The sequence below is a fragment of the Pongo pygmaeus genome, chromosome 19 (assembly GCF_028885625.2).
Source record: "Pongo pygmaeus isolate AG05252 chromosome 19, NHGRI_mPonPyg2-v2.0_pri, whole genome shotgun sequence".
NCBI lineage: Eukaryota > Metazoa > Chordata > Mammalia > Primates > Hominidae > Pongo > Pongo pygmaeus.
In genome coordinates, this window is record NC_072392.2 from 45734105 (window position 1) to 45748716 (window position 14612).

The following is a 14612-nucleotide window of genomic DNA, read 5'->3' on the forward strand; positions in this document are numbered from 1 at the left end:
AGAAATACAGACAAGATTTATATAAATGCATAATGTTACTTTTGGTTAGGATATAAAACATTTAAAAAATTAAAATTAAGATATAAAATAACTACGAAAGGATTCCTTTAAATTTTTATACATTCTAATCAAAGGACTCATTACCACATACCTAGATTACTGCAATAACTACCCTAGCAGGCCTCCCTGATTTAAAATGATCTTTTCCTCCTCTCTATTCTGTATTAGCTTCTGAGGAATCTTCCCTAACTACTATAGCTGTCCCATGGCATTCTTTGGCTCAAAAACCTGTAATTTTTCACAACTGCTTATTGAAAAGGGAGAGGTACTACCTTTAGTTAGTAACCTAGAGCAGGCAGCAAGCTTGTGCAACCCGTGGCCTATGGGTCTCACATGTGGCCCAAGATGGCTTTGAATGTGGCCCAGCATAAATTCATAAACTTTCTGAAAACATTATGAGATACTGTGATTTTTTTTTAAAGCTCATCAGCTATTGTTAAGTGTATTTTATATGTGGCCCAAGACAATTCTTTTTCCAATGTGGTCCAGGGAAGCCAAATGACTGGACACCCCTGAGAGGCTCAGATGGGAAATGTAAATAAGGAAAGTAAGCCACGTGAATATTGAATGGGTAGAAATACTTTCCAATTTCCACAAAGAAATATGGTCATCTCAGTTTTGTTTTCCTAGATTTATTGGAGGTATTACTACAACAGTGCAGGAATGATGACAAATGGTGACACTTGACTTGAGAAGACAATAGGGGCTGGGCACTGTGGTTCACGCCTGTAATCCTAGCACTTCGGGAGGCCAAGGTGGGTGGATCACGAGGTCAGGAGTTCGAGACCAGCCTGGCCAATATGGTGAAACCCCATGTCTACGAAAAATACAAAAATTAGCTCAGCGTGGTAGCGTGTGCCTGTAGTCCCAGCTGCTCGGGAGGCTGAGGCAGGAGAATCGATCAAACCTGGGAGGCGGAGGTTGCAGTGAGCCGAGATTGTGCCATTGCACTCCAGCCTGGGCAACAGAGCAAGACTCCGTCTCACAAAGAGGATTATGGTAAATTAAGAACCCATGCTAGACCTCACCGAACTTTAAAATTCTGGCTTACATTTTTTTAAAAAAACACTGTGATCCAAACAAAACGTATCTCTGGCCTATACACTGCCAGTTTGAGACCTCCAGTTTACAGCACTAAATCCATATTTGCCTGCCTTGTTTTCTAGTCTCTATCTTCCCAATAATAATAATAATAATCCCCATACTTAGACAGCATTTGCACTATGCAGTATGTTTTCATGTCCAGTTGACCCTCTCAATGTGAGAGGTAGTCAGGAGATGAGGAAATGGGCACAGACAGGGTTAAGTAACTTGTCCAGTATTGTATGATTAGTAAGGACCTAAGTCCACGTCTCCTAAGTCTGAAGCCAGCATCAATCTTTGACCATTTCACTCCCTCCTTGTCCTTCCCTATGTGTGTTTTTGCTTGTTAAGTACTTATCTAGAATAATTTCTTTCTACCAATCCAAATCTCATCATCTTTCAAGAGTCAGCTCAAGCTCCACTAACTACATAAACCTTCCTAATCTAGGTCAAATCCCCGAGGTTTTTCTCCATTTTCTGAACTTCAATTGTTATTATAGTTAATAACTTACAAATTGGTGCTTACCAACAGTCTTAAACCGTCAAATTATTTCACAACACTCCACATTATCTTCTCTCTTACTTCACATAGTTCCCAGCACTGTGCTGGGATGTAAAAATGACTGTTCAATTTTGGCTATCTTAGATAGTCTTTTGAGGAAGAAAATTATGATGACACCACTAACTTACCAGCCTGATGTTGTCTTCTGGGCGGAGTAATATGAACATTGCTTGGAGATGCTGTTGGAGATCGCCTGGTGAAATTTACAAACCAAAGGATAATTATTCTCCATTCTAATGTTGACAGAGAGGATTCCTTCTACTTTAGTGACTTTTGTAAAAGAAAGTTCTGATTCATTAAAGGACTCTAATTAGACATAGAAATTAAATGATTATTGACTTCTTTTAAAATGGAAAGACAGACTGCTAGACTGCATCTTAATACATTTGCTTTTAGTCTATACTATATTAAAATTTATGTCTGTCCTATGAAAGGTACCCTTGAGACCAGTCTCAGTTTTGTATTATGGTGGCTGTTGAGGAGAGACTTGTTGGTGAGATCTGTTAGGCAGAGGTAGCACTCACTGGCTGTTTCCAGGCCCACTGAAGGTAGCAATGAGGGCACTTTGAAAATGGATGTAGTAGTGTAGTGTTAGAAGAATTATCCATAACTTTTAAAAAGCTAACCATTTTTTCATTCCTATTTCTATAATCATATGCTTTGGTTGCATGTGACCTAAGAAGACTTTTGGATTCTCCCTAGAATAAGGTCAATAGTTTAAAATGATTTTCCTAATAGTGACTGATATTATTATTATTTAATCTTTTTTTGAGATGGAGTCTCGCTCTGTTGCCCACACTGGAGTGTAGTGACTGATATTATAATGACAGTATATATACACACATATATATATAATATATATACACATATATATATAATATATATACACACATACATATGTATATGTATATACATATACATATATACAGAGCGAGACTCCGTCTCAAAAAAATATATATATACACACACACACGTATATAGGTATATACACATGCATATATGTATATAAATATACATACATATATACACATATATTTGTGTATATACATACTCTCATAATATCCATACATATAAATATATATTTATACATATATATTTATACATATATATTTATACATATATATTTATACATATCCATACATATAAATATATATACATATGTGTGTGTATATATATACTGTCATTATAATATCAGTCACTACACTCCAGTGTGGGCGACAGAGCGAGACTCCACCTCAAAAAAAAATTAAAACCCATGCTAGAGCTTGCAGAGCCGAGATCGTGCCACTGAACTCCAGCCTGGGCGACAGAGCGAGACTCTGTCTCAAAAACATATATATATATATATACACATACGTGTGTATGTGTGTGTATATATATTTTTTGAGACGGAGTCTCGCTCTGTCGCCCAGGCTGGAGTGCAGTGGCGCAATCTCCGCTCTGCAAGCTCCGCCTCCCAGGTTCACGCCATTCTCCTGCCTCAGCCTCCCGGGTAGCTGGGACTACAGGTGCCCGCCACCATGCCCGGCTAATTTTTTGTATTTTTAGTAGAGACGGGGTTTCACCATGTTAGCCAGGATGGTCTTGATCTCCTGACCTTGTGATCCGCCTGCCTCGGCCTCCCAAAGTGCTGGGATTACAGGCGTGAGCCACCGTGCCCGGCCAATGAGAGTATATATTAAGTATGCCACATAAGGGATATATATTCTCCTGAACGTATTATTAGGTTCTTTAAAATGGCCAACCATTATTTGAATCTTCACTTGTTCTTATACATCTTGTCAAACTAAGTTGAAATTTCTTTGTTTTAACTATTATAGATTTCCTCATATTCCTAGGAAATCTGAGACTTTAGATAGCAGGAGATAAATAATGTACTATCATAAATTATGAAAATCTGTGAACAAAAAAACCTCATTCTTGCCCACTCAGATCTTGCCCTTATTAAAGTCTAAGGTGACTGACATAGTCACATAACCATGAATGCCAGTATAACTTGTTCTCACATTGGTCTTGAAATCTACATAATTTTCCTTCAGTTAACTAATAGCTGTTAATTATGAGATGAAATACTGTTATGTACAAGAAGTGGATAGAGGCAGGAAGATAAAAAGTAGGTTGGCAAATGGGTTGGTGCGTTTGTCTAAATGGTCAGCAAGTCTGAAAGCCTTTCCTTTCTTCTCCCTCTTTCCTTCTCATACAGAATAGTTTTCTTAATCTCAGCACTTTGGGAGGCTGAGGCAGGGGACTGCTTGAGGCTAGTGAGCTATGATCATGCCACTGCACTCCAGCCTGGGTGACAGAGCAAGACTTTATATTTAAATATAAAAAATAAACAAAAACCAAACAACCCCCCCCACCCCAAACCAAAAAGGATGGTTTTCACTGCTGGCTTCTGACCAATTAATTCCATATCGCAGAATCTTTCAACTTTCAAAATTAAAATGGAGAGTCATTATGTTTGGCCAAATCCATTCTACTACATTTCAAGGCCAGGGACACAATCTAAGTCTCATATGCACAAACCCAAGAGAAACGAAAATGTATGTCCACCCAAAAAGTTGTACACACATGTATATACAGCATTATTCATAATAGCAAAAAAGTGGAAACAACTCAAATGTCTATCAAATGATGAATGGATAAATAAAATGTGGTATTATCCACAAAATGTAATATTATTGTCATAAAAAGGAATGATCTACTGATACATACTATACCATGGATGACCTTTGAAAACATGCTAAGTAAAAGGAGCCTAACTCAAAAATCCATTTATATGAATCCATTTACAGAACATCCAGAATAGGCAAATCTATAGAGACAGAAAGTAGATTAGTGGTTGCTTAGGGCTGGGAGAGAGGGTGAGAGAGAGAGGGTGAGAGAAAGAGGGAGTGCCTGCTAATGGACATCGGGTTTATTTTCAGGGCGATAAAAATGTTCTAAAATTAGATTGTGGTGATGGCTGTACAACTCTGTGACTATTCTAAAAACCAATGCATGTACACGTTAAATGAGTAAACTGGGTGCATTATATGGTATGTGGATTATATCTCAATACAGCTGTTGAACAAAAAATAAAAGAACAAGTATGAGGAGACAAAGTGTTAGATATAAACAGTGAAAAGCTACCGGAGTTACAAGTTGCAACTGAGTTAAGCAACTGAGGATACTTTTTATTTTATTTTTTTTCTTGAGACAGGGTCTTACTCTGCCACCCAGACTGGAGTACAGTGGCGCTATCACGGCTCCCTACAGCTGTGACCTCCTGGGCTCAAGCAATCCTCCCACCTCAGCCTCCAGGGTAGCCAGGACTACAGGTGTGCACCACAACGCTTGGCTAATTTTTTTTATTTTTTGTAGAGATGAGGTTTCACCATGTTGCCCAGGCTGGTCCCAAACTCCTAAGCTCAAGCAATCTGTCCGCCTTGGCCTCCCAAAATGCTGGGATTACAGGCACAGACCACTGCACCAGGGCTGAGCTTCTTTAAAATTAAGTTTCCTTCTGTCCTACCAGTAGAAATAACCAAGGAAAGGATTTTTAGGATGGAGAACTTCTGGAGGAGAACCCTAAATAGCAGCCCAAAGTCCCCACTCCAAACACTACTGGCCCAAAGATTCAGCTGGCTTATTTGAAGCTCAGACAAAAATCAGGAGTCCTACTCAAGTAAGCCTTCTTATGTGAGTTAGAAGCTCAGATTTGTCAGCTGTAAAAAGTACTGCTCTGAGCAAACTGCGTATCATTTCCTACTGGGCAACCGTTCTTCACAGAGTCTAACAGAAGGCAACATACTGATAGAGCATTAAAGATAACCTTCCCTACATTTCCTTACCATATACTTCATTTCTAGGAGCTAAATTTCAAATTTCTTTTGGATTTTATAGACTTTTCATTGTTTCCATTTAAAATACTGGCAGACATTCACCCATAATACCCTTTTTTGATTGCAAAATGGTATTTGGATATTTCAAATGCAGCCCAGTTAAAAAATTCTAACTAGTTCAAGAAACATGCATAAGGAAGTACAACTAGACAAGGTAAGCCCTTGATCTGCTCTCAATTCTGCCATCAACTTGCAGTTACTGTGGGCTTGGCCAAGGCAGCTTCAGTTTATGTGACAGCCTGGCTTTTATAAGCTGAGTTTATACTCGCACTGCCTCATCTGTTCCGGTCTGGATCACAAATCAAGTCCACTCAGCTTGTGTTAAATCTGCTTTTCTTTTTAGTATGAGGAAAGTTAAGTGAACAATGTCAAGTAGAAACCTGGGTGGCAGCTGAGTGTAGAAGTTTGACCAAAGAAAAATGCCAACCAGTGCCAGGAGCTTTAAAAGCCACTGACCCCATTAACTATTACATGCCATAGAGTAATTTGCCCAACATTCTAGTCAGACAAACTGGATTTAAACCAATAATTTGTCTTCTTTTTACTGTAAGGGATAAATATCCACACTGAAAAGAAATAAAAAGCTTAGTGGGCATACTTCATCTGCACATTCAAGTTTTTTGGGGAAGCGTCCTCCCCTACCCGACCTCTGGTACTGGGCACTGGGGAGGAAGGTTTTAGAAAGTGTAATCCAAGCTAATTTCCAAAAGAGGTTATTTCTTCCCTTACTCTAAAAAATTTTCCATGGCTGGAGAGTTCTGGTAGGAGGAAAATATTGTCCAAACAAAATGGATTACAATTCTGAGCTGCCACAGTTGCAACTAGGTGAAGGCCCAAACAAGTAGTAGGGCAGCCACTAAAATAGCCGAGATTATCTTGACTAAAGCTATGCTCAACTACTGGCTCAATGGGATCCAATATTTTTGGCTTTTATCTCTGACCTAAACACTTAAGGTTATTGTAGTCTTTGTTCCTTTCTTAGTAATTACAATTTTTTTCACTCCTGGAGGTCATAAGTGGTCAAAGTGGCACATTTATGACAACAAGCAATCACCTCTTTCTATACTATTGATCAGGATTAGTGTCCTCAGGCTGACTTTTATTTTTTTCCCCCAAAATGATAAATAAGGTCTGCCGGTAGAAGAGAAGCATCAGGTTATCTTCTTAAACTGTGGATATCCTATACCTGGAGATCTCTCTCCCTAAGACACATTTTCTATGGTTCTTTTAAAACCTCATCACCACAGGTGTTCCTGATTTTAGAGAAATCCAATATAAAAGAATACAATGCATATACTACTGTTAGTCGATATTTCAAAACAAGAGTCTTATACTCATTCCTATGTGAACATTTCATGATTCCTCTGGGTTAAATTTCCAGTCTTTTTAGTGTATACATTCAAGTAGCAGACACTGGCATTTTAATATGTGACATAATGACTCATTATCACAGCAAAAAGTTTATCTTAGTATATTCTGTATCATTCTCCTCCTCATACCATCACCAGACAGCAGAAAGAAATCAGAAATTGAATCTTTGATTAGTTGAAGTAACTCTGAATAAGATTCAAGGGAACAGCTAAACTTCTTTTTTTTCTTTTTGAGATGGAATCTCGTTCTGTCACCCAGGCTGGAGGGTAGTAGTGCAATCTCAGCTCACTGCAACCTCCATCTCCCAGGTTCCAGCAATTCTCCTGCCTCAGCCTCCTGAGTAGCTGGGACTACAGGCGTGTGCCACCATGCCTGCTGATTTTTGTATTTTTTTCTTTTTTTTTTGAGATGGAGTCTTACTGTGTCACCCAGGCTGGAGTGCAGTGGCACGATCTCAGCTCACTGCAAGCTCCGCCTCCCAGGTTCACACCATTCTCCTGACTCAGTCTCCTGAATAGCTGGGACCACAGGCGCCCGCCACCATGTCCGGCTAATTTTTTTTAATTTTTAGTAGAGACGGAGTTTCACCATGTTAGCCAGGATGGTCTCGATCTCCTGCCCTTGTGATCCACCCATCTTGGCCTCCCAAAGTGCTGGGATTACAGGTGTGAGCCACCGTGCCCGGCCTAATTTTTGTATTTTTTATAGAGATGGGGTTTCACCATGTTAGGCAGGCTGGTCTCAAACTCCTGACCTCAGGTGATCCACCTGCCTCGGCCTCCCGAGGTGCTGGGATTACAGGCACGAGCCGTGCCTGGCTCTTTTTTTTTTTTTTTTTTTTTTTGAGACAGGGTCCCACTCTGTCACCAAGGCTGGAGTGCAGTGGTGCAAAGATGGCTCACTGCAGTCTCAACCTCCCAGGCTCAAGTGACCCTCCCACCTCAGCCTCCCAGGTAGCTGGAACCACAGGTGTACACCACCACACGTCACTAATTTTCTTTTTTTGAAGTGGAGTCTTGCTCTGTTGCCCAGGCTGGTGTGCAGTGGCATGATCTCGGCTCACTGTAACCTTCGCTTCCCAGGTTCAAGTGATTCTCCTGCCTCAGCCTCCAGAGCAGCTGAGATTACAGCAGTGTGCCACTACGCCCAGCTAATTTTTGTATTTTTAGTAGAGACAGGGTTTCACCATGTTGGCCAGGCTGGTCTTGAACTTCTGACCTAAGGTGATCCGCCTGCCTTGGCGTCCCCAAATGCTAGGATTACAGGTGTGAGCCACTGCGCCCACCACATTTGGCTAATTTAAATTTTTTTTTTTTTTTGTAGAGATGGGATTTCACCATTTTGCCCAGGCCGATCTCAAAGTCCTCGACTCAGGCAATCCTCTTGCCTCAGCCTCCCAAAGTGCTGGGATTACATCTGTGAGCCAATGTGCCTGGCCCACCTGAACATTTTTAACCTGAACACTCAAAACCTTAAGTGAGGGCTGGGCACAGGGACTCACGCCTATAATCCTAGCACTTTGGATAACTGAGGCGGGTGGATCACCTGAGGCCAGGAGTTCAACACCAGCCTAGCCAACATGGTGAAACACCATCTCTACTAAAAATACAAAAATTAGCTGCATGTGGTAGTGCATGCCTGTAGTCTCAGCTACTTGGGAGGCTGAGGCAGGAGAATTGCTTGAATACAGGAGGCGGAGGTTGCAATGAGCTGAGATTATGCCATCGCACTCTAGCCTGGGCGACAGAGTGAGGGTCTGTCTCAAAAAAACAAAACAAAACAAAACAAAAAACAACCCTGGCTGGGTGCGGGTGGCTCAAGTCTGTAATCCCAGCACTTTGGGAGGCTGAGGCAGGCAGATCACCTGAGGTCAGGAGTTTGAGGCCAGCCTGGCTAACATGGTAAAACCCTGTCTCTACTAAAAATACAAAAATGAGCTGGGCATGGTGGCGGGCGCCTGTAGTCCCAGCTACTCGGGAGGCTGAGGCAGGAGGATCGCTTGAACCCAGGAGGTGGAGGTTGCAGTGATCTGGGATCGTGCCACTGCACTCCACCCTGGGTGACACAGCAAGACTCCATCTCAAAAAAACAAAACAAAACAACCCCAATCTTAACTGAGAAGTTCCATATAACTTCATTAGAGTATTTTGGTACCGTCTTAACCAACAAAAATGTATTGAACATCTACTACGTGTAAAAAGGCTTTTTGTGAAGTGCTAAAAAAATTGGTCTGTGAGGGTAAAACTCATTACAGCCCAGTACAATGCTTTCTTTCACCATTAAAGAACTTCTGAAGAGATGGGGATGAGGTAGTCAGCCTTTTAGAATGTAACAAAAGATATAGTTACCAAGAAAGAAATAGTGTATATTCGAGCATTACCTGCATGCTTGTTCCGTCTGTGGCTGATTCTTGGTGTGGATGAGCCATTTCCCCGTGGTAGAAAAAGGGCAGCACCTTTGACAGTTAGAAAGCTCTCGCTGATGCTACAAGTAAAAAGTCAAAAGAAAATAAATTACTTAGGAAAGGAAATCAAAGAGTAGGATGGATAACCACTTTAGGATTCTCTCTTCTCTATTCCAAAGTCCCAACTTCACGGAATGAAGTAAAAACATAATCAAGAGAGGCTGTGGTTACTCACTCATACGCTCCTGCCTACTCTAGACAAGTTTTCTTTCTTTTTCTTTTTTGAAAGGGAGTCTTGCTCTGTCGCCCAGGCTGAAGTGCAGTGGCGTGATCTTGGCTCACTGCAACCTCCGCCTCCTGGGTTCAAGCGATTCTCCTGCCTCAGCCTCCCGAGTAGGCTGGGATTACCGGTGCCCACCACCACGCCCAGCTAATTTTTGTATATTAGTAGAGAGGATTTCACTATGTAGGTCAAGATGGTCTCAAACTTCTGACCTCAAATGATCCGCCCACCTCGGCCTCCCAAAGTGCCGGGAATACAGACGTGAGCCACCGTGTCTGGCCTCTAGACAAGTTTTCTGAAACAAAACTTACAATATTCTTTTTTTTTTTTTTTTTTTTTTTTGAGATGGAGTCTCACTCTGTTGCCCAGGCTGGAGTGCAGTGGTGCGATCTTGGCTCACTGCAACAACCTCTGCCTCCCAGGTTCAAGTAATTCTCCTGCCTCAGCCTCCTGAGTAGCTGGGATTACAGGAGCGAGCCACCACGACCAGCTAATTCTTGTATTTTTAACAGAGATGGGGTTTTACCACGTTGGCCAGGCTGGTTTTGAACTCCTGACGTCATGTGATCCACCCGCCTCGGCCTCCCAAAGTGCTAGGACCACAGATGTGAGCCACTGTGCCCAGCCAAATCTTACAATATTCTCTATACATTACATGGCAGGAGTTAAGAGCAGAGGCTCTGAAACCAGAATGCCTGAGTTTGAATCCTGGCTTTACTTCTTCCTACCAGAGTAGGCCTAAATTTCTTTATCTGTAAAACAGGGATAATAAAATGAAGTTGTTGTGAAGAGCCAATGAGAACAGAGCTTCTTGGCCGGGCGCTGTGGCTGACGCCTGTAATCCCAGCACTTTGGGAGGCCGAGGTGGGCAGATCACGAGGTCAGGAGATCGAGACCATCCTGGCTAACACGGTGAAACCCCATCTCTACTAAAAATACAAAAAATTAGCTGGGTGTGGTGGCGGGCACCTGTTGTCCCAGCTACTCGGGAGGCTGAGGCAGGAGAATAGCGTGAACCTGGGAGGCAGAGCTTGCAGTGAGCTGAGATTGTGCCACTGCAGTTTAGCCTGGGCGAAAGAGCCAGACTCTGTCTCAAAAAAAAAAAAAAAAGAGAACAGAGCTTCTTAAAGTGGTGCCTAGCATACAGTAAAAAGCCCTTAATAATTATTAGTTATTATAAGTAGATTAGTAGAAGGTTATCAGTAATGATGTTTCAATACTGTCCTGATCAGATGTGAAGTATGTTACAATATTTAGCTACTAGTAATAGGTCCAAAGTTTGCAAAAAAAATTTACGTTTAAAATATACACAACAGTAAAGTGTTACCTCAAAATTTTACTACTGCCAACTTGTATCCCCATACTCAGTGAAAAGAAGTAGTAGGCAGGAAGTGTGTTTAACCTACTGGAGTTTGTCATTCACAAGATGATAATATAGGTGGAGAATTACTGCTGAGGATAGCGGCTATTCAAAATACAATTACTGGTCTGGTCACTGTGGTTCATGTCTGTAATCCCAGTGCTTTGGGAGGCCAAGCCAAGAGGATTGCTTGAGTCTTGGAGTTTGAGACCAGACTAGGCAACACAGTGAGACTCCATCTCTAAAAAAATATTTTAAAAATAGCTGCGGGTGGTATCACATGCCTGTAGTCCTAGCTATTCAGGAGGGTGAGGTGGGAGGATCACTTGAGCCTAGGAGTTAGAGATTATAGTGAGTTATGATGGTGCCATTGTACTCCGGCTGGGGCGACAGAGCAAGACTCTGTCTCTTAAAAAAAAAAAAAAAAAAAAAAAAAGCAAAACACAAAAACTAGTGGATACCCACAAACAACCAGAAAATAAATCTAAATTATTTCATATCAATAAACTAAATAAGCCTTTCAAGTTATCCATCAAGTTTCTCACAGAATCTGAAAGGACAGAACTTAACTCACAAATGGCCAAGTTTAGAAATACCTAATAGAGGATTCTAAATTGCTTTTGAGTATAGTACTGCTATTAAAGGTTAGCTAGCAGATTGTAAATGACATTGTCTACTCAATATTTCCACTTGCAAATCTTAATTGGCATGTTAAATTGACGTTGCCAAAACTAAATTCTTGAGTTCCCCCACCCTCAAGTCAATCTCTGGCCTCATTCTCCAGCCTCATTCTTCCAGTTGTTTAGGCAAAACACCTAATAGTCATCCTTAGTGTCTTTCCTTCCTATAATATATATCTAATCCATTAGCAAGTCCTGTGAGCTTTACTTTCAAATATATCTTGAACCTGCCCACTTATCCCTATCACTACTATCACATTGGTCCATGGCACCATCATTCCTTACTTGGACCACTATTTAAAAAGTTTTTCTTAAGCCTTTTATTACAGAAAATTTCAAACATACACAAAAGTAGAGGGAATACTATGATAAGCCCCCATGTTCCCATCACATTTGAGCTTTAATTTGTGGCAAATTTTGTTTCTTCTCATCCTCACCCATTTTACATTGCCCCTAAAGTGAAACAAACCCCACGTCCTGTATCAAAAAAAAAACTTCTTAACAGGTCTATCTGCAACCACTTCTGCCCTCGATTATCTACTCACCAAATAGCAACCAGAGTGACTTAAAAAACATAGATCGTACAGTGTCACTTCCCTGCTTAAAACCCTCCAAAGGCTTCCTTTTGTACTTATAAATAAAAAAACCAGTCTTTAGCTTGGTCTTCAAGGACCTGTAACATCCTACAGGACTACTCCTCTGATCTTATATTGTCTCCCCTTTTGTTTACCATGATCTATGATTCTTCTTTCTGTTTCTTCGATGTTTGAGGGTCTTTGTACTTTCTGTTCTCTACTTGGAATACTTTTCTTGTGGCCTATCATTATGTAAGTCTCAGCTCCAATATCACTGCTCCTTCCCCCAATTCCAATCATACTCTGTCATGTTGTTCTGTTTTGTTTCCTTCAGAATATTTATCATAAACTAAAATTATATTTATTCACATGTATACCTGTTGTGGTTACCTTCCTATAGTAGAATATAAGCTCCAAGAGGGCAAGGACTTAATTTTGTGCATCACTGTAGCCACAGCACTGGAAATAGTGTAAGGCACATATTAGCTGCTTGAACAATAGGTGATGGATGAATGAATTTATCCCAGTTTTTTCCACACTGTATGTCTGTCCTATCACTGCAGCAGAAATTGTAATTTAGGACAAGTCTCACATGTAAAAATAATCATTATATAACTCAATATATGTGGCAGATTAATGGACTTTAAAATGTTTGATGATAGATTAGCAAATGAAGTTAAATCACCTCTATAATGTTATCAGACACTGATTCAATTTTATCCTTTAATAAAGTCCATGAAGCTAATAAAACCTTTGAGGTAACCTGCCAAATAGAGTGAAACACGCCTTCTAAAAACAAAAGAATCCACAGATGCCACTTTAAAAATTTGCATGCTGGCTGGGGGTGGTGGTGCCTTGATTTTATTTTGTTTTCATCTTTAAATAAAGCATTACTCTCTTGTGGTCTGTTGCACAAGCCTTGTCTCTTGTTACATCCGTGGTGTTCACATGCCATCCTACTGTGGGTCACTCTGTTCCACTCACATTACGGGAACAACCTAAAACAAAATGTCTGAGTGACAGGATGAGTGGGCTACACCACAGACAGGAAATGAAATTCACACTTTTGCCATCACAGCAACTGCTGCTTTACTAAATGAAAATATTTTAAAAATAAAGGCTAAATATTCTACCTATTCACCAGGCAAAGTAACAGCTTTGGACACTGTGGGTTCCAGTAAACAAAGCAGTTCGCTACATCTACAAAAGAAGTGTGTATATTTGTTGAAGAGTTTAAAACAACTGAACATACTTCAGTCACTCCTTTTGTGAGATAGGTAGTTTCTCTTTGACAAACACTATTTTAAGAACTTCCTGGTTTTTGGAGTTCAGCAATACTGTTTTTTTATAGATACATTTCTTGCTTATACTTTAAAGCATATGTAAGTATATTCTTGCTTTGAAGCATATCTAAATGTGTTATTTAAAATGAATGCAGGGCTTTCTCAAAGTAAGGGTTAAGGAGCTGGACAAGGGCTGTTGGTTAGTTCAAGCCACCTGGACTCCAGAAACTCCTGATTATAAAAGAAAGGCCAGGAGTCAAACTCACATATAGTATAAATATCACAAATTCACATATAAGAGAAAAGAGGCTTCCCTATTTGAAACACAAATGTCAATAAACTTTTCTGATGGAACAAATTGCACAAGGTAGGCCAACAGACTACTTTTTTTTTTTTTTTTTTGAGATGGAGTCTTGCTCTGTTGCCCAGGCTAGAGTACAATGGTGAGATCTTGGCTCACTGCAACCTCTGCCTCCCGGGCTCAAACGATTCTCGTGCCTCAGCCTCCCGAACAGCTGGGACTATGGGCATACGTCACCATACCTGGCTAATTTTTGTATTTTTAGTTCACGCCCGGCCCGAGACTACTATTTAATACTATTATAATAGGTGCGATACAGGCTCCCAGAGACTCGTGGCAGATAATCTGGATGGTACAATCAATCCTCTTTATTCCATGGCCTCAGGTTATGACCCCTCAGTTATCAAAAAAGTGACATTCTGTTGGTCACAAGGGGACCAGAAATAAGTGTGTGGCTGATTACAAAAATCTCTTCTCATAACAGAAAAAAATTCATAGCATGGAAGTGATAAAACAAAATTTATAACCACCACCAGAGTTTAGGTAGATAAAATTCCACTTGAAAATTAAATGCTTTATTTGCATATGAAGAAAATTATATGTAAATTTAATCACATATACTTTTGTGTAAGGTAAAAGGTTGGTATATCTTGCCAGAATAGTAAAAGATTTATTATGTAAATATGTCTTCCTGAAACGGCTGCTTAAAAATTCAATTGACATGGAGTTGTCAATTGTCTAATTAAAAAGTCTGTTCTTGCTAGGT

At 40.4% G+C, this 14612-nt stretch overlaps 1 protein-coding gene across 10 annotated transcripts in view; it reads right to left on the reverse strand.

Annotated features, from left to right (window-relative positions):
* SSH2 (slingshot protein phosphatase 2) overlaps positions 1-14612 on the reverse strand; it is a 301846-nt gene that overhangs the window by 68632 nt on the left and 218602 nt on the right. For all 10 annotated transcript variants that reach the window (XM_054458185.2, XM_054458181.2, XM_054458183.2 and 7 more), the window contains 2 exons: positions 9341-9444; positions 1834-1898 (listed from right to left, as the gene is read on the reverse strand). In XM_054458185.2, the coding sequence (XP_054314160.1) occupies positions 1834-1898; positions 9341-9444 (169 nt within the window). The remainder of the gene's footprint in view (positions 1-1833; positions 1899-9340; positions 9445-14612) is intronic.